Consider the following 20,667-nt stretch of genomic DNA (forward strand, 5'->3'; position numbering starts at 1 on the left):
AAGGAGTCCAACAGGTGTTTAAGATCAGGAAGAGAAAGCAGACATGTGAGGAGATATGAATGGAACAGACTGTATACCATTTACTCAAAGACACTGGCTGCAAAACATTGGATAGGCGATTGAAAAAAGCAGGGGGACGAAGGGAATATCAGTATGAATCACAAGAGCTGTAGAGTTATGGGACCAAGCAAAAGCTGGGGGGGGGGGAAGGGGAAGAAAAGAATAACCATGAAAGTGATCAGGACGATCACCAAGCATCGGCTCCTGAAGACATACACAAAGCAGTGATAACTGTGTAATCAGAAGTTGGAGTTCATGGAAATTGACATAAAATCCACGAATATTCCATTGAAGAATAGACATTGACAAAGAGAGAGAGGACAGCAACAGAGAACAATGAAAAAACAAAAGCAAAGATCACAGCATATTAAAGAAGTTCAGGATCAGTCAGAGAAATCAGGGTTAGGGGGAGTAAACTTAGTAAGGACGAAGTTAAGGGAGCGGAAGGACAGGGTTTAGAATAGGAGACAGCAGAGAGGGGCGGTCAAGGACAGCAGGGGAGGGGGAAGGGGGCAGAAACAGGGAAACGCACCTCGCAAGGGCAGTAACGGAGAGGGGGTTAAAGGAACCTCCATAGCTGGGACAGGGGACCCGACCACCGAAATGGGAGGGGGATGCAGCGAGTGTGTCAGAGGTGGGGGGCGAGGAAGAAAGCGATTCCTTCTTACCCGCCGGGGAGGAGGAGGAGGAGGGAGAGGAGCCAAGCTTATGTTTCTGACTCAAAAAGAGACAGGTGTGCCAGCAGCAATGTACTGGGCAAGACTCAATTGTCTCAACAGAAGAGGAACGGGAGCAAACGACATGAAGATTGCTAGGAGGATGATGGACAACAGCCTGGACAGACAGGTGGCGTGGAGGGTCAAGAAACGGGGGGGAGGGCTGGGGAACTGAGTCCGCAGACTTAGACCCATTGGTGAAGATGGAAACACAGCGGGAGTGCGAAGAAAAGTGCTCAAGAAAAAGGCGTTTCAGAACCGTAGAAAGGGTGAAAGTTTTAGTGATGCGGGGTCAAGGCCGTACAAAACTTCGGAAGGGGGACTCCATGGGGGCAAAGAACGAACAATACGAGGAGAAACATTAGAAATATGAACTGAAAGAGAATCCTGTAAGCGAGATAACTGGACAGAAGGAGGGAAGCGGTGAAGAGGAATAGGAACCACAGGAGGGGTAAAATTTAAAGCACGACAGAGGCGAGAGGAAGGATGTTGCAAGGACCGCGCAAGATAGCGAAGACAGTAGCGATCACGGCGGTCCTGGAGAGATAGGAAGCCAGTGTCAACATACAAGCTGAGGGCGGGAGTCGAACGAAAGGCACCAGAGTTGAGGCGCAACCCAGTATGGTGCAAAGCATCAAGACGGTGAAGAGGAGGAGAAGCAGATGAGTAAGCAAGGCAACCATAATCGAGTTTAGACAAAATGAGAGAGGAATGTAAAGAGAGGATTGCGCGCCTTTCCGCTCCCCAAGAAGTATGGGACAAAACCTTAAGGAGGGTAAGGGCCTTAGAGCATTCAACTTGGAGGTAAGAGATATGGGGGTGACAAAGACAAACGAGTGTCAAAGATTAACCCCAAAAGCTTAGCGGAATCCCAGTACACAAGGGGATGGCCATAAAGCGACAAAGAGGGACGAAGAAGGACATGCTTCCGAGTAAAAGTCATAGCACAAGTAAGTCTTAGACGTAGAGAACCTGAATCCATGATCGGTGGCCCCATGATTACACAGCATCAATCACAAGTTGAAGCCACCGTTGAAGGAGAGGCGAATCACCACCTCGACATCAAAGGGTAAGATCGTCGACATAGGGAGCAGAGAAGACGCCTGAAGGAAGAGAGGAAAGAAGACCATTGACGGTAACCAGAAAAAAAGTTGTCGGAACACTACCCTGGGGCACACCTTCGTATTGCTGAAGAGACAGAGAGAGCGGTACCAAGCCTCACCCGAAATGAACGAGAGGCAGCCTTGGAGAAAGAGGGGGAGACGACCACGAAGGTAAAAAAATTGAAGTTGGGACCGAATATGGTATCGTAAGCCTTCTCCAGGTGAAAAAGGACGGCAACAACGGAGGTCTTTGCAGCAAAAGCAGTACGAACAGAGACCTCCAAGTTCACCAGGACATCAGTTGTGCTGCGGCACTTGCGAAAACCAAATTGAGAAGGGGAGAGGAGGTGATAGTGTTCCAAGAATCACATCAAACGAACGTTAACCATACGTTCAAAGGCTTTGCAGACAACTCATGAGCGCAATAGGGCGGATGTCCCAAGAGACCCTGGTTTCCGAACAGGGAGGACAACGGCATCGAGCCAGTCCTCAGGAACTGACGACGACTCCTAGACCTGGTTGATACCTGGTTGATGGGGTTCTGAGAGTTGTTCTACTCCCCAAGCCCGGCCCGAGGCCAGGCTTGACTTGTGAGAGTTTGGTCCACCAGGCTGTTGCTTGGAGCGGCCCGCAGGCCCACATACCCACCACAGCCCGGTTGGTCCAGCACTCCTTGGAGGAATAAATCTAGTTTCCTCTTGAAAATGTCCACGGTTGTTCCGGCAATATTTCTTATGCTTGCTGGGAGGACGTTGAACAACCGGGGACCTCTGATGTTTATACAGTGTTCTCTGATTGTACCTCTGCTCTTCACTGGTTCTATTCTACATTTTCTTCCATATCGTTCACTCCAGTACGTTGTTATTTTACTGTGTAGATTTGGTACTTGGCCCTCCAGTATCTTCCAGGTGTATATTATTTAACCTGATTATAGACACTCGGTAAATACTGAAACATGCATGGAGGGAGATGGCGAAGCATCTCATAATGAATGCCATCGGAGCCCACCGTCGTAGAACCACAGTGGGCCAGGGCAGACTGAAGCTCAGAGAGAGAGAAGGGATCGTAGTACCCATTTTACTGTTGAGTTAAACAGAGGCTACAGTTAAGGATTTGCGCCCAGTAAATCCTCCCCGGCCAGGATATGAACCCGTGACAAAGCGCTCGCGGATTTACTGTGAAGAAACAGCCAATGCTAGATCTCGACAACCACTGGATGAACCGGATTAAAGGACCGAACGAGAGCAAACACGATGGCCGTTGGGAGAGCGATGGACATCAGCCTGCACTGATAGGCAGCGTGGAGAGCCAATAGACGGAGGAGGATGGGAAGGAGGATCGGAGGAAGTCGAGGAAGACAAAGGTGACATGAGACTGGGCAGAAAGAAGGGGAACCCTAGACAGAACCATGAGGGGGGGACCCTTCAGGACAGAAGGTAAAGGAACAGCGGCAGTGGTGGGAGTGTCTGAGTCTAAGGCCTGGAAACGGTTGTGAGACTGAGGAAGGTGGGAAGAACGAGGAGAGGAAGAGCGCAACAAGCGAGCATAAGAGATGAGATGATTTCGGGGCTTTAGTGTCCCCGCGGCCCGGTCCTCGACCAGGCCTCCACCCCCAGGAAGCAACCCGTGACAGCTGACTAACACCTAGGTACCTAATTTACTGCTAGGTAACAGGGGGTATAGGGTGAAAGAAACTCTGCCCATTGTTTCTCGCCGGCGCCTGGGATCGAACCCAGGACCACAGGATCACAAGTCCAATGTGCTGTCCGCTCGGCTCCATAGTTTAACGCTACCCTTTTGTTGCTTTAAGAAAAACTACAATTTTAAGAAATAATGGGTAACATTAGCTTCCATGTTAATATTATGCTATATTTTGTAGAGAGGTCTACTATCAAACAACAGTCCTTGTAGTGTCAGCGAATCCTCTCATTATTCTTGCACCATTATGGTACCATGGGTTTAATTGGTGCTTACGTTAGCGTAAGGTGGGAGACAGCGAACTTGGGCTGCCTCAAGCGTGTAATGTATACATGCGCAGGAGAAGGTAGGATCGGCCTGCAATTGAGGCAGCAAGCCTGGGAAAAGTGCACTCCGACTTAAGTGACCTTCGCCCCCACACATGGGACAGAGACAGACAGTACCAGAGCAGTGGAGGGCACCATGCCCAAACCTCCAGCACTTATTACAGAGCCGAAGAGAGGGAATGTACTCCTGAACGGAGCACCTGGCACCAGCAAGAATGACAGGGTGGAAGGGTCCTACCATCAAAGGTAATCTTCACAACCTGAAGGGGTTGACAGACTTGAGACCAGAACAGGGGTCTAGCCAAGGCATGATAAGGCGGCCAAGCAGGTGGCTGCATCTTTAGGAGCAGCAGCAACGACACTTGTACTGAGACGAGACTGGTGGGGTTGAAAGTAATAGGCATCTACGGAATCAACAAGGTGCCTATGGAGGGAGAAATCGTCAGATGAAGAATCCAAAGGGAGATCAAAGTACAGTATTGGCCCACAAAGCTGGACCAAACAAGGCGTGGAATGAAATCGGTAAGAGTGCGGCAGTGGCGTGGACGGCTTACTTCAACCCCTAGAGAGAGAGGAAGGGGTTAAAAGGCGTAGTAGTCACAATGAGACTGAGCCGTGCCAGGGAATGAGGTGGTCACCACTGGGGGCTTGAGGCTTGACCCAACCAGAGGAGGGAGGGAAGTAGTCAGGAGGGTCAAAGGAGCAGCAAGGTCGGGGCCCAACGCAGCGGGGGCTACAGAGCCCAGTCTTCCAACACAGTCCGACGGGGGCTTGGTCGCCCACCCCACAAGCCTGAGAAGGTATAAGAGGAACAGATTTCGACAGAGACGAGAGGCAAGACGTTCATTTACAAATGTAACCCCACACCCACCACGGAGACAATTAGAGGCAGGACACACAACAAGAGACATGTTGCCGATTTTGCCAGGGCCTCCTAGGTGCGCGTCGTGAGTATACGCCCCACAAATGCCACCATAAGAACCGTCAGTCCGTCGAGATCAGTTTAAGTGACGAAAGGATTGACAATAAACGGTTCCCCTTGCTCGAGACGTTGGGTACTACAGTTCTACGGGTGCAAGAGTATGCCTCCTCAAACACCCGGGCGTCAAAACAAAAGGCCAAAAGAATGATCAAAACAGGCACAAGGTCAGCAGGAAATGACACTTAGAAAGGATGAGGGGGGGGGGGGGGGGGAATGAAGGAAAAGGAAAAGTTGTCCAGCAAAATTAGTGAGGGTAGCAAGAGTATAAAGCAACAAAAGGACAGAGGACTGTCCCATGGAGCATCACACTACGGCAGCCGCCCACCAAGCCAGTCATGGCAATGAGCCCGGACAGGGAAGGGGTCCAGGTAATGAGGTGGTCACCACTGTGGGCTATGGGGGGCTCTGATGGGAGGGGAGCAGAGGGGTAGTTGCAAAGATTAATGAACCAGCTTTGTCAAGGCCCAATGTTATCAGTCTAAAGAGCCAGGTCTTCCATCCCAGTTCGACTCGGAGGGGCCTGGTCGCCCACCCCAAGAGTCTGGGAGTTGAGAGGAGGATCAGTCATTGGCATATAAACAAATAGGTTATAATTTAATCCAAGAATAAGCCCCATACCCACCACAGAGGATAAAACACCCAACAAGATGAGGCCTCCTAGGGGTGGATCATGGGTATACGCCCCGCAATCGCCACCTTAAAAACCCTTGCTCAAAACTTCAGGTACCATGGAGGGCACCATGGTTTGGGTTTGCCTCCCCAAACACCAGGGCGTCAAAATAGAGGAAAAGGCTTCCAGTATAATTTGTGAAGACGGCAGCAGGAACACAAGTCTCCAAAAGGACAAATGACTGCCCATGGAGCATCACACCCCAGCAGCCACCCACCAAGCCCCCCTCACGACAATAGGCTGGAAAGGAGGGGGTAATTTTACTTAAAATAAAACTAGAATTGTAAATATTAAATTTATTTTCAGAGGCGATATGGTTTACAATATTAATTTATAGCACTTCGTCTTAAATATAACCCCAGTTTTCCATTTGCTTATATTAACGCGTTAACGATATGAGAAGTTGAACTTTGTCCTGTGCCCAGCACACTATTTAGCATTCATGTCAGTCATAAGAATAATCCATTACCCTTATCACAAGAAAAATTATCCATTTTGGATTTCTCTCTTACAAAGCCCAGTAGCAGCAAAATATGGGACAGCATGGAGCAAGTGCATCAACTATATGGTTGGGTAAGTCTTGTCAGTATTCACTAACTGATTACTTATGTCCAAGGGTCAGGGGCACAGGCTAAAGTACAACTCGCTCAGAATAACAACTAGCAAAGTAGCAAGCGCTTGATGGGACACACAGCGACTCGCCGTGAGTTGCAAATGTCACATTTTGCATATTAAACTCAACGATATGCCAACATCCCTGGGTAGCAGGAGTCTTGGGAGTTGACAGCAGCCAGCAAGCATATCCTCCAGCCTTAGGCACATGCTCGGGTCTGTACACGACTTTTAAATATTTATATAAATATACAAAATAAATCACAGAATTTGAGCCATAATTTACAAAACTTATCAGGAGCCAAGCTGTAAACAAGTAACTGAGCTTTCAAGTATCTAAATGCATGTATCCTTTATACAGTCATTCAATATCTTGGAAGTGAAGGGAATGCAGTTTTCATTTCAACTATGCTATAACACAATAACAATATGCAACTGATGCTCACCCTAGCAGGAATTACAAAACCATCTGCACTTTTAACATGTTTAACCTGTTCACGTGCACTTTTTACACATTATATAAAAAAACCACAGTTGAGGCAGTATTCTAGTCCATTTATACATAAGCTTCCGGTGTCAAACTTGTGGTGTAACTCTCCATTTTGAGATTAAGACAACAGGAAGACTGCCGGATTTAGCTTAGTGCATTCCAACACAAATGTTGGAAGTCTCTGCAATATCTGCCCTTTGTGTCAGGCTCAAGACACAGTCACTGTAGTAAAAACAATAATTTTGGCTCCTTTATCTATTTCTCAAATTTTCAATAATATATTTAGTTCATCAGTAACAAAAACGTCACATATCTGTTTCAACACTTAAAGGAAGAATTAGGGAGGTAGGAGAGGCAAATCCTTAGGCATGAGTGTCTGTTTCTTCTACATCTGCCTCCTTTAACCACCTCAAAAAGTTTTTAACCGAGTTAACACACACGCCCTTTCCCTCCTGTTCCTCAGGATCCTGAGACTTGGACCACTCATCGAAAGCCTCCTCAGACACAACTTCTGAATCATAGAATGCATTGAAGCACTTTTCTAGAAGACCTGGAAATATAAATGAATACATTAGATATGCAAAATAAACAAATAAAATAACTCCCAGGTACCTATTTACTGTTAGGTAACAGGGTGAAAACCTTTTTGCCCATTTGTCTCCGCCTCCACCGGGGATCGAACCCGGAACCTCAGGACTACGAATCCGAAGCGCTGTCCACTCGGCTGTCAGGCGCCCTGACAGCATGTAGCAGCAGCAGCACGCGGCGTAGTTTGCATGACAAGTCATGCAGACTACGCCACCTCCCAACACTCCTTTTGCTATTAACACACACTATACACATTATATATAAGTATCTATATTTGTGTTCACCATAGCAAACCACTAAGCTGGTATGATGAGTCCGGACAATAAAAGGTGGCCACAGTCGGCAAATGAAGCCACCTCCCTCCCTCACCAAGATTACTCGTCCCACCATACAATGCACAGCACTAATTATCACAAATCCTGCTATAATCAGAATCCTGGTCATTTTTATCAGTCAGGGGTCTTCTGTAATACTAACATCACTAAATAATAGCAGGTACGTATATATTTTAACATTTTTAGGCAATGCTGTGGTCACAAGCTGAACAGCAGTGCTGTGAGCTCATACTGCGTACACCAGCCTTGGTTGCTCACTCAGTACTGAGGCTTTCACACCCGAGGACGTTCCCCATGATTTTTTTTTTAATGGTGTCTATTCACAAGAGCCCTGTGGAAGCCGATGTGAACCCTGTATAGCCATAGGACATTTAATTCTTGCTCGGGACCCTCAATTGCCTATGTATGATGAGCGCATTGCAGTGCAAGCAACTCTCATTGCCAATGTGAGTATTGCGCAGCATAAGGGTTAAGAGGGCGTCAGATTGTCAGAATCAAAGTTGTTCAATGTCAACCAATATTATTTGACTAGTTGTATATGAAAAGTGCTTTAATTGTCCCAAGTTTCAGTACTGCAGAATAAATAGAAAGGGAGATTTTTTTTGTTTTTGTTTTTGTTTTTTTTTTTTTCCAACGTTTTTTACACATTTTCAAGTCCACACTTCAGAACACACGTTTCAGATATAATTATTCTGTGACACTTTTCTGACACATTAGCATATAATAAAGGACCTTGAGATATAGAATTTCCAAAACGTCTTTAGTTTTCCTAATACAAATGTTCAAAGTTCCCAAATTTTTTTTTTGCAAATATGGCATGTTTATTGCTATTATAAAATCGGTAAATGAACTTAAGAGAAAAATGAAAACTCAAATGTAGAGACATGCCCTTCACATATACTGTGTAAGTTTCATGTAAATTGAATAAAAAATGAATCAGTTTTGTAAATGTCAATTGAAAAAAAAAAAAAAATGAATGAAGTCTAAGGTTCTAAAATCTGTGGCTGAGGTTGACATCGACCAATTTTCTCCAAAACTGGCGTCCTTACAGATAGGCTTACGTACAGTCAGGTGTGTAAGTTTGATGCAAATCGTCCGGGGAAAAAAAAAAAAAAAAAAATTCTTAAAATTTTTTTTCAATTTAACTAATTATAATATTTGTTTAATATATACTATTGTGATAGCAAAGAGTCATAGCTATGATTTCAGTTGACACTTTTGATTGATAATCGATTTTGACCATTTTGGCATAATTTTCACAACTACTTCAATATTTTTTTTCTCCCTTCCTATTTATGCTACGATGCTGAAACTTGGACCAGATGAAACACTTTTCATATAGAACTTGTCAAAAAAGTTTGATTGAAATCGAATGAGTTTTCATTTGTTGCATTTTTAGGGCAAATTGGGAACTGACGCCCCCTTAAGTGATGGTGTTGCCGCAACTTGTGCAGCAGTGCTGTGAGCTCCAGCTGCATGCACCAGCCTTGGTAACACTGGTAGTATACAAGCTCTCATAGACAGCATGAATACAACTTAGTTTTCACAGTTGCATCCGTTTACTACGAGTCCCGAGAAACAAAATGCGAGCTCCATGCACCTGCAGTAGTTGTGAATAACATATGCTGGTATGTGCACCCACTTTCCCTATGATATTAGTGTGCAGTACAGTGGTTAACAAGCACTCAAGCAGATTAGAAATACAGTACCATACTGTTAACTGGAAGATTAATTTCATTAAAAAGATTATCCTAATTGTTGCTGCAATCATATTTTAAATATGCAGAAATGTTTTACTTTAGTTTTCCTATGGAAAACAGAACAAGTGGTTGGTTGAAATAACTTGGTTGAAAACACAAAAAAAGCCAACCTCCACGTGAAATTAAAATGATTCCGTCCATCCAGGACACCATTATTTTTAGTGTTGGTCCAGGATGGACCAAATCCCTCATTTAATTTAATACAGGAGTTGGATTTAACAAATTTGAGTTTACAAAATATTTGATTGAGACCTGAATTATACAGTACAATAGTTCAAATTTTGGAGGTGCCACTATTCATTTTTTGGTTAGTTAGGCATCAATGTTTTTACAAGTTGCAAGGTCAGATAATTTCTAATATTTGAATTTTCCTCATAGTAAATTACAGCCTTACAGATTCTCCAGCACAGAAACTAATTTAGGCCTCCTCACACTACCTTCCCACTCTTCGTACATAGCCTATTCTCATCATGACACCAAATTTGAAATTTACTAACCAACCTTATGCAATCCCTAAGCAACCCCACCTAACCCTTCCAAGAATACATCTGCTTGATGGGGTTCTGAGAGTTCTGCTCCCCAAGCCCAGCCCGAGGCCAGACTTCGACTTGTGAGAGCTTGGTCCAACAGGCTGTTGCTTGGGAAAATCTGAGAAAATCTAGTTCTCTAAATAGTGTCCACAGTTGTTCTGGCAACATTTCTTATACTTGCTGGGAGGATGGTGAACAATCGTGGACCTCTGATGTTTATACAGTGTTCTCTGATTATGCCTATGGCACCCCTGCTCTTCACTGGAGAGGATACCTGCTTGATGGGGTTCTGGGAGTTCATTTACTCCCCAAGCCTGGCCTGAGGCCAGGCTTGACTTTGAGGCTACAGTTAAGGATTGACACCCAGTAAATCCTCCCCGGCCAGGATACCAACCCAGGACAAAAGTGCTGGTGAAATGCCAGGCGAGTGTCTTAACCACTACACCACGGGGTACTGCTGATATTGGGGATCATAGTACCCAACCCACTAATATTGAGTGAGGGCCCGGTCGAGTGGACAGCACGCTGGACATGTGATCCTGGGTTCGATCCCGGGCGCCGGCGAGAAACATTGGGCAGAGTTTCTTTCACACTATCCTCCTGTTACCTAGCAGTAAATAGGTACCTGGGAGTTAGTCAGCTGTCATGGGGTGTGTGTGTGTGTATGCAATGTGGAAAAAAATTAGTAGTAGTAGTTAGAAACAGTTGAGAGGTAGGCCGAAAGAACAGAGCTCAACCCCGACAAGCACAACTAGAATACTAATCTCGTCCCCATCATGCACTTTGAAGTAAGCAAGCCAACAACAAATTGGACTGTTGCTCCAAAATGAAAATGTTGGGATGCCATTGATCTCGCACAAAATGCATACAAATGCCACCATGTACATGTTGTGGACATGTGCAGCAAATAGGCAAAGATGTATTTTTAATATAAAATTAACAGTAGCTTTATAAAAATCTCCACCGTAAGAATACTATTAACCATTATAACAATATTTTTTATATTCCCCATCCTAGACTTACACGTCTGGCATGAACTACCAGACATGGATAGTAGTTTTTTTTAATTATAGAAAAGTGTAAACCAGTTAACCCTTAACAAGCACTCAAGCAGCTTAGAAATACAATATAGTTAAGCCTTACCTTTAGGATGTTGATGTTTAACACTAAGTGCTTGGAGGGCATAAATGCACTGCATCTCCAATTCTTCACTGCTGTCAACATATTTGAGCACCACAGCCAGATGGTTTTTCATTTTTGCCTCAAAGTCTTCAGTTACACATATTGAGGAACCATCATTGGAAGCTGAGAATAAAATAATGAAAGTAAATAAAATGAAGAAAGCTTCCACAATTTTAAATCTTGAAAAGATACATTACTTATTGTCTTAAAGCCTATTACCCTTTAGTTAGAGTAAGAGTAACCTTTAGTTACCTTTAAGATTAGCCCATTGATATACTATAAAACATATATGATTCTTGTATAAACATCCAGAAAATGATCAAGCCATGGGTCAATTCATGAACATCCATCATTGTGAGGCAATTATCTTTTGGGCAAAGAAATTGTTGGTTTTGTGCACATGTAAGGATTGTGCAATCTGAAATGTTACTAGAGGACATTGTTCAGAAGTAGTCATACGATAAAGAATGAGTAATAGATAGTTCCTATACGAAATCAATGTAGTTCAATAAAAAAATCATAAATAATACATTCCGCTGAGTAAAATTCCTATTAAACCAAAATCACCACTAGCATAAACAAGAAAACTTTCTAAAACAAATTTATTTTAACTCACTCGTAGCTTGACTTTCCACTAAGGCGGTTACCAAGGCACGAATAAATTTGCTGCTCTTGGCATCATTTCCGATATTTGCCTGTTGAAGAAAATATGAATTACAACTTCAGCATCAAAGAAAAATTAGTTTCCGCTACTATTGTTTTTAAACTGGGTGGCTTTTGGCAGATGACAAAGCTGACCCTAGTATTCTCTGAAACAGTTCTCAGTTATGCCTCCCACCAGTGTTCACTCAATGGGTAGAGAGAGCGAGACATGGATAAAAGGATTATAAATCTTTGTAAACATAATTTAACTTATAAACTTAATTAACAACCAAATCATGTAGATGTGTTTATTTGGTGCACCATGCATTTTATTCAAATGTGAATAGATTTGAAGAACACTGTCCTCTACTTTTATTTATGCATTATTTTTACGATGTGCAAGGAGGTCGCTGGGTTTTCATATTTTTTGGCAGTTATTAATTATTAAAGCCTTCTACCCCCCAAGGCTTTAAGCTAATTATGAAATCTGCAGAGTTCTTCATGAGGCAAGTTATTAATTCTATGGAAATATTACATCATTCAAATTATCATTTACGAAGGCATGAAGGTGTTTGGCAAGTTAAAAAGAAAACATCACTAATAATACCAAAATATTACAGCCAATTTTTCTTCTATGAAAGGTAGCATAGAAATTACTGTAGTTGGATACACTCAAATCATGTATTTTTATTTTCTGTTCACATCATTCATGTATATTTGATTTAAATGCAAGAAAATTTCTTTAATTCTTAGCTTTGTAACTGGATAAGGTTCAGGGAGTCGCCGTTCTTCCCAAGCCCAGCCCAGGGCCAGGCTTGACTGGTGAGAGCTTGGTCCAACAGGCTGTTGCTTGGAGTGACCCACATGCCAACTATACAAACTACAGCCCAGTTGGTCAGGCACATCTTTCAAGAAAAAACTGGACAGTTTTCTCCCTCTGCTTTTTGTTCCGGCAATATTTCTAATACTTACTGGGAGATACTAAACAACAGTGGACCTCTGATGTTCATACAATGTTCTCTAATTGCCACTTTTCTTCACTGGCTTCACTCTACATTTTCTTTTAAATTTTTTACTCCAGAATGTTGTATTGCTGTACAAATTTAGGACCTGGTCCTCCTGTACCTTCCATGTATACTCTATGCTTGATACCTCTCTAGAGTACATTTTGGGATGATCCTAATAATTTAGGTGCTCTATCATGTGTCTGCATACCATACGTGTTTTCTGCATTCCATCAATTTCTCCTGCTCTGAAGGTCAGAGTGAGTATCTAGCAGTACAACACAAGCAATTTGAATAGCATAAGCATTGCAATAGGCTCCCTGGATTTGAAAGTTCTCTTAATCTACCCTATTATTTTTCTAGCCGACATTATATTTGCTTGGTAATGCTCCGTAAATGTAAGGTCTTCAGACATTGATATTCCCAGATCCTATACATGTTGCTTTCCTACTATAAGCAGATTTAATTGTTTTGAACCCTATACAATGAGGCCTCGACTTACGATGCTAATCCGTTCCCAGAGACGGCTCGTAACTCAAAATATCGTAAGTCGCAGCGATTTTTCCCATGAGAAATAAAGGGAATTGAATTAATCCGTTCCCCACCCTCCAAAATATTAACATACAAATACATTTTATACTGAATACAATGTTTTTTTTTCTAACTACAATACAGTACCTAAGTTGATCTTACCTTTATTGAGGACTCTTGATGGCATATGGAAGATGGTGATGAGGGAGGGGGGGGGGGGGAGAATGAGGAGAGTTGTTACTGTTTGGAATGGGAGTCCCCTTCCATTATCACATCAGTCAGTGAGGACCTTTCTGGTGTGCACTCCCTGGCACATTTTGCCTGCATACCACTAGGACCTGGTTGTGGTTCAGTGCTTGTTTGTCTCGCTACAAATTTGTCAAGAGACATTTGTTTTTCCCTTCGTTTTAACATTTGTCTGTAATGATGCATCACAGTGTCATTGAATAGGTTAAGGCAACGACCTACTGCAGCTTGATTTGGGCGAGTCGTTTCAGCAAAAGTTTGCAATTCTTCCCATGCTGCACACATTTTCTTAATTGTTGAGGAAGAGACATTCTGTACTCTTGTTTCTGCTCTATGGTCATCCTTACATGGGTTTTCATATGTTGAGCCTTACCACTGACTTTCCTGGGACTCATGGCGTGATATATAATAATTACTTTAATGTTCAAAATGCAAAAAAATCACCAAAAACTGAGAATTTCTTATAGGCGCGATCGTCACTAAGCGGGCAGCTGTAGTAAACTGAGGCAGGTCGGACCGCGTGACCTGGAACCACGCACTCGGTCGACCCAAACGTGTACCAACAAATATTGGATGTAGTCGCATTTATCGATCAAATTTACATCGTAACTCGAAATTATCGTAAGTAGGGGCAATCGTAAGTCGAGGTGCCACTGTACTTTGATGAAGGTCTTCATTTTCACCATACCTAAGTACCTAGAATTTATCACTGTTAAACCCTTTTCTGCCGCTGAATAAAAAATTATCTTGTAATTTTCAATGTCTAACAGTAGAAGTTTTCATGCTTATTTGTGTGTTTTCTGCAAAAGATACAAAGTTGTGACTTGTATTGTTGTCTATATCTGATATGAGAAAGAAATGCAGTGCAAGGACCTTGAAGTACAAAGCTTTTAGCTGTGCTTGAACCATTTTATTTGCTTGACTGTTACTCTTTGCGTTCAGTTTGACAAAATTAAATATCAACTGTCTTACTTTACCTGTTATTCCTACTGACCTCACTTTGTGGGCTATCACTCTATAGTCATATTTATCAAGTGCCTTTTCAAAGTCCATGTACACCCCATCTGCATTCTGTTTTTCTTGTAATGCATCGGTAATTTTATTATAATGGTTGAGTAACTGTGAAAGGCATAACATTCCTGCTCAAAATCCAAGTTGACCCGAGTTATGGATGTCACTTGTCTCAAACTGGAGATTTGACCTGTTCACTCAAAAACATTGTGGAACATTAGTGCAGCTGGTCTAATTCTTAGCCAATGCCATGCACCCTCCCTTGTGTAGGAGGGCTGTATCTGCTGATTTAAGCATTTCACCAGTGCCCAAGCTTTTTCTCCACACCACAGTGAGTGCTTGTGCTACTTGCACTTTGCATTTCTTTTAGAGATATTGAATTCCAAGAGTCTGGACCCGAGGCCAAGTAGCGTACCTTACCTTGAGGCGATTTCGGGGCTTATCAACACAACGGCCCCGTCGACCAGGCCTCCTCATTGCTGGACTGGTCAACCAGGCTGTTGGACACGGATGCATGTACCCTGACGTATGAGTCGCAGCCTGGTTGATCAGGTATCCTTTGGAGGTGTTTGTCAAGTTCTCTCTTGAACACTGCGAGGGGTCGGCCAGTTATGCCCCTTATGTGTAGTGGAAGCGTGTTAACAGTCTTGGGCCTCTGATGTTGATAAGAGTTCTCTCTCAAGAGTACCTGTTGCACCTCTGCTTTTCAATGGGGGTATTCTGCACATCCTGCCATGCCTTCTGGTCTCATGTGGTGTTATTTCTGTGTGCAGGTTTGGGACCAGCCCTTCTACTATTGTCCATGTGTAAATTATTATTCATTTCCCACCTGCACTCAAGAGAATACACATTTAGTCTCTTTTAGTCAGTCCCAATAGTTTTACAGAGTTGGATTCTAGCAGTAAAGGATCTCTGCACGCTCTCCAAGTCAGCAATTTCTCCAGCTTTGAAAGGGGCTGTCATTGTGCAGCAGTATTCCACTCGAGAGCACTAGCATCTTTAAAAATATCATTGGTATAGCATCTCTAGTGTAAAAGGTTCTTGTTATCCAACCTGTCCTTTTTCTTGCAGTTGCGACAGCTACTTTATTGTGTTCTTTGAAGGTAAGGTCTTCGTGCTTGGACATACTGTCAACTTCTTTCAAAAGCTGCAGTTTGTGTTGATATCCGATATATTTTCAGGGATTTACATTTAGTACAGTTTTCATATATTACCTAAAATATGAATTAATCTATCTTTTGTAACTTAAAAGAAAAATCTCAATAATTACTACATCACTTATTAAGATTGCCTGAAACACCTTGCAGTACTGTATTTTTACTTTAAATAACTATATAAAGCTGTTTACTAGTCATCAATTTCTGACTGACCTAGGAGTTATACAACTTTTGTTTACTCTCAAGCTAAAGTCAATCTCAGAGTGGCAAAGGGTGCCAGGAACAGCAGCACTAAGTATATTGAAGCATTTTGCAAGATTTGTAAAAACTGCAATGAATGTTTCTGCACAAACAATTATGAAAAGCCACCAATAACATGCCGTTTGTTAATCTAATACCAATCTTAAAATTTTAAAGAAATACAGAACTTGCAAATTTGTATAGCCAAATATGAATTTAGTAACACTTCAATGAACCATTTCCTCAAACGGAAGATTTACCTCAATCCATCCAAAGATTTCGTCATTAGATGCTCTCTTGAACAGCTTAAGGAACTCTGTCTCCACCTTTTGAGGCGTCCATCCACTCTGATTTCCAGACTTGCTACGGTCCACTGTGAATTCCACACGCTGGACAGAAGAAAAAAAGGAACAGGAAATATTTAAAATTTATACAGACAACTAATCAAAAACCTCCAGTTAACCAAATCCGCTTGAAGAGCTGATAGGATATACAAACGGGAGGTAAACAAAGAATGTTTGGTTAGCCACAGAAAATTTACAATCTAATGTGCATTTATGAGTTATCATAAAAACTAATGAAAATTATATGCAGATGTGGAAAGTTAATCGGGTCCTAGTTAGGAAATGTGATATAAACTGAATAGTGCACGAGAAGCATTATGGAATACAACTACAGGGAATTAAGATTTAACAAATTTAAATAATTTAAGAGACAGCACTGTAGACTTAATTGTATAAAGACAAAAGGATAGCACAGTTATGTACAATTGGAGTGGTGGTGATCACTCCTTAACATCAAGTATGCAGTGTGAAAAGTAATGGTAAATGAAATGATTGGGGGAAGGAAAAAAAAACCTTTTTGGGGTTGCCACCCTCATCTTATGCAAATGAGAAATGGGTACAAATAGTATTTGTATAATGCATATTAAAAATGATTCGATTAAACATTGAAAATTTACAAGCATACAAAGAATTCTTACAAGTGTACCACTTTTACTTACATGTTTTGCAAGGAAAGCGTCAACAGTGTCAGTAGGAGGAATTATAGAAGACCAACTAAGACCAGATGAATTCCACGCATCAGCTACTTTGTTAGGACTCTGCAAATATGAAAATTATTATTATTTATATATATACATACATACATACATATATATATACATACATACATATATACATATACATATATATATACACGCGCACACACACACCTACCTTCCTCCTTTGGGGAGGAGTGATCACATCATGTTTGACATTAAATATGGTTTAAGATATCATCTAGAAGAAAATGGGGACACTGAAACATGATAAACTCAATTTAAGGAGAGGTCACTATGGGGAACTTCAATTTTTTTTAACGAGTAAATGGACAGACTTGTTGCTAGGCAGGGAAGTAAATGAAATGTATGCCCAATTCTGCAAAATATACAATGAAGGCACACACACATTCATACCAAAACAGATATGCAGGGCCAGAAAACAGGATTGGTTCAACAGAAATTGCAAGAGGGCCAGAGACCAAAAGACACAAAAATGGAATCAGTATAGGAAGAGGCCAAACCCCTAACATACCACCGATACAAAGATGTGAGAAACAACTATACCGCAGTAAAGAGAGAGGCAGAAAGAAATTTTGAAAAAGGGATAGTGGATAAATGTAAAACAGAACTGGGCCTATTCTACAAATTCATAGACAACAAATTGCAGGTAAAGAATAATATTCAGAGGTTGAAAATGGGAAACAGATTCACGGAAAATGAAAAGGAAATGTGTGAAACACAAAATGAAAAGTTCCAAAGTGTGTTTGTACAAAATGAAATCTTCAGAGAACCAGACACAATAAGAATTCCAGAGAACAACATAGAGCGTACAGAGGTGTCTAGAGATGAAGTGGAAAATATGCTAAAGGAGCTAAGTAAGAACAAAGCAGTTGACCCAGATGAAGTTCCACCATGGGTTCTGAGAGAATGTACATCCGAGCTCAGCATTCCACTTCACTTGATCTTTCAGGCATCCCTGTGAACAGAGTCGTAGCAGACATGTGGAAACAGGCTAACATATTTCTAATATACAAAAGTGGCAGCAGGGAAGACCCCCTCAATTAGACCTGTATCATTAACAAGTGTAATAGTGAAAGTATTGGAAAAACTAATCAAAACTAAATGGGTAGAACACCTGGAGAGAAATGATACAATATCAGACAAACAGTATAGTTTTCGATCTGGAAGATCCTGTGTATCGAATTTACTCAGTTTCTATGATCGAGCCAGAGATATTACAGGAAAGATGGTTGGGTTGACTGCATCTATCTAGACCTAAAAAGGCTTTCGACAGAGTTCCACATAAGAGGTTGTTCTGGAAACTGGAAAATATTGGAGGGGTGACAGGTAAGCTTCTATCATGGATGAAAAATTTTCTGACTGATAGAAAAATGAGGGCAGTAATCAGAGGCAATGTATCGGATTGGAGAAATGTCACAAGTGGAGTACCACAGGGTTCAGTTCTTGCACCAGTGATGTTTATTGTCTACATAAATGATCTATCAATTGGTATACAGAATTATATGAACATGATTGCTGATGATGCTAAGATAATAGGAAGGATAAGAAACTTAGATAATTGTCATGCCCTTCAAGATGACGTGGACAAAGAAAGTATATGGAGCACCACTTGGCAAATGGAATTTAATGTTAATAAAAGCCATGTTATGGAATGTGGAATAGGAGAACATAGACCCCACACAACCTATATTTTATGTGAGAAATCTTTAAAGAATTCTGATAAAGAAAGAGATCTAGGGGTGGTTCTAGATAGAAAACTATCACCTGAGGACCACATAAAGAACATTGTACGAGGAGCCTATGCCACACTTTCTAACTTCAGAATTGCTTTTAAATACATGAATGGCGATATACAAAAGAAATTGTTCACGACTTTTGTTAGACCAAAGCTAGAATGTGCAGCGGTTGTGTGGTGCCCATATCTTAAGAAGCACATCAACAAACTAGAAGAGGTGCAAAGACATGCTACTAAGTGGCTCCCAGAACTGAAGGGCAAGAGCTGCTACGAGGAAAGGTTAGAGGCATTAAATATGCCAAAACAAGAAAACAGAAGAAAGAGGTGATGTGATCACTACGTACAAAACAGCAACAGGAATTGATAAAATCGATAGGGAAGATTTCCAGAGACCTGGAACTTTAAGAACAAGAGGTTATAGATTTAAACTAGCTATACACAGATGCCGAAGAAATAAGAAAATTCACTTTCGCAAACAGTGGTAGACGGTTGGAACAAGTTAGGTGAGAAGGTGGTGGAGGCCAAGACCATCAGTAGTTTCAAAGCCTTATATGACAAAGAGTACTGGGAAGACGGGACACCACGAGCGTAGCTCTCATCCTGTAACTACACTTAGGTAATTACACACACGCACGCCTTTATTTAAACAAGGAATCCATTACAAATTACACTCTGAAAATAATATTGAAGCTGCACTTGAGCCTGTTTTAACACTCTTAGAGTGAAGAACAAAGTAACTTTCATGCATCACCACAGAACATCAGCAATCATTCATTCCTCAATTCATTTATTGACACATTTTCTAAACAAGAATATATTTATAAAATCAGGTCAACTGATTGCATAAAATCACTGGCACATCCAGATACACCATGTACTAAATTCAGTATAACATTGAATAAAGATTATATGCAATTAAAAAACACTCATTAAATATAACTTTCTAGTACTAACTAGACTTCTAATATGATAATTCAACCAGAAACAAATTTATATTTTTCTTTAATCAAGACAAATCCCTGTTGTGTGTATCCTAAATTGTTCAAGATGTTTTTTACCACTTCATTCACCTTTGTTCTCACTACTTTTTATATTTACTTATCTTACAAACAACAGCAAGAAGAGCTTCTTGAGCTCTTCCATACAAGAAGTCTCCATACAAGATTAAAATGGTTTAAATGAAAGAAAAAGTAGTTACTGACCATATTCTTTGCAGCTTTCGCCAAAATACAAGCAAATACATTTGCTTTCTTGTTTGTAGCATAACTTGAAAGTTCTAGTAGTCTTTTTAGAGAGACAGCATTATCATTCAGGCAGGGAGCTGTAGAATTGGTTTTGTATAAGTAATAGAACATGGACTAAAATCCTGAAAATTTATAAATCAGCCAATTACACTAACAAACTTTTTTCCTTCCTGGGTAGCAAGTGTTATTTTCTAGTTGTAAATGTCTCCAATGTAAAGAAAATGGCTATTATTCCCCCTCAAACTTTGACCTTTGACTTGCACAGCTGAGGGAAGATGTTTTGAAGATTACTTTAAGGATGCTGACTATACAGAGCTGTGTCAAATTCATAGCTCTAGATAAGACCCATTAGCAAACAACACCTGCTAACAAGGTGCAAAAATTGAGCTAGTGTTATTTATATTTGTTTACTGCTAACTGCTAATGGCTATCAGACTGTTCACATTGCACTAAGTTAGAAGGGCACTGTGTTGCAAGTTCATGACTAAGCTGTACTTCAATTAAAGGCTACCTGTCAAGACGTCAACTTTGCTGATACCTACCAAACACTTCTCCCAGGTATTCACACACTTGAGGGATGTCAATTTCATATTCCTTTGTCATTGCAAGTGTACTTTGACATCTGAAATAGTAATACATAAAAGCTTAGCTATTATCTATAGTTAATTTACTGCTTTATTGACAATCTTTTCACAAATAACATTAGAAATTAGACCATCTACTTCACAAAATGCAAACAAAG

At 41.3% G+C, this 20,667-nt stretch overlaps 1 protein-coding gene across 21 annotated transcripts in view; it reads right to left on the reverse strand.

Moving 5' to 3' along the window:
• Window positions 1-5,836: 5,836 nt before the first annotated feature.
• LOC123757993 (eukaryotic translation initiation factor 4 gamma 1) overlaps window positions 5,837-20,667 on the reverse strand; it is a 189,598-nt gene continuing 174,767 nt past the window's right edge. For all 21 annotated transcript variants that reach the window (XM_045742085.2, XM_045742083.2, XM_045742081.2 and 18 more), the window contains 7 exons: window positions 20,468-20,547; window positions 19,884-20,002; window positions 16,887-16,985; window positions 16,144-16,272; window positions 11,669-11,747; window positions 11,014-11,175; window positions 5,837-7,207 (listed from right to left, as the gene is read on the reverse strand). In XM_045742085.2, coding sequence (XP_045598041.2) covers window positions 7,020-7,207; window positions 11,014-11,175; window positions 11,669-11,747; window positions 16,144-16,272; window positions 16,887-16,985; window positions 19,884-20,002; window positions 20,468-20,547 — 856 coding nt within the window. In that variant the 3' untranslated portion in view covers window positions 5,837-7,019. The remainder of the gene's footprint in view (window positions 7,208-11,013; window positions 11,176-11,668; window positions 11,748-16,143; window positions 16,273-16,886; window positions 16,986-19,883; window positions 20,003-20,467; window positions 20,548-20,667) is intronic.

The sequence above is a fragment of the Procambarus clarkii genome, chromosome 40 (assembly GCF_040958095.1).
Source record: "Procambarus clarkii isolate CNS0578487 chromosome 40, FALCON_Pclarkii_2.0, whole genome shotgun sequence".
Lineage (NCBI taxonomy): Eukaryota > Metazoa > Arthropoda > Malacostraca > Decapoda > Cambaridae > Procambarus > Procambarus clarkii.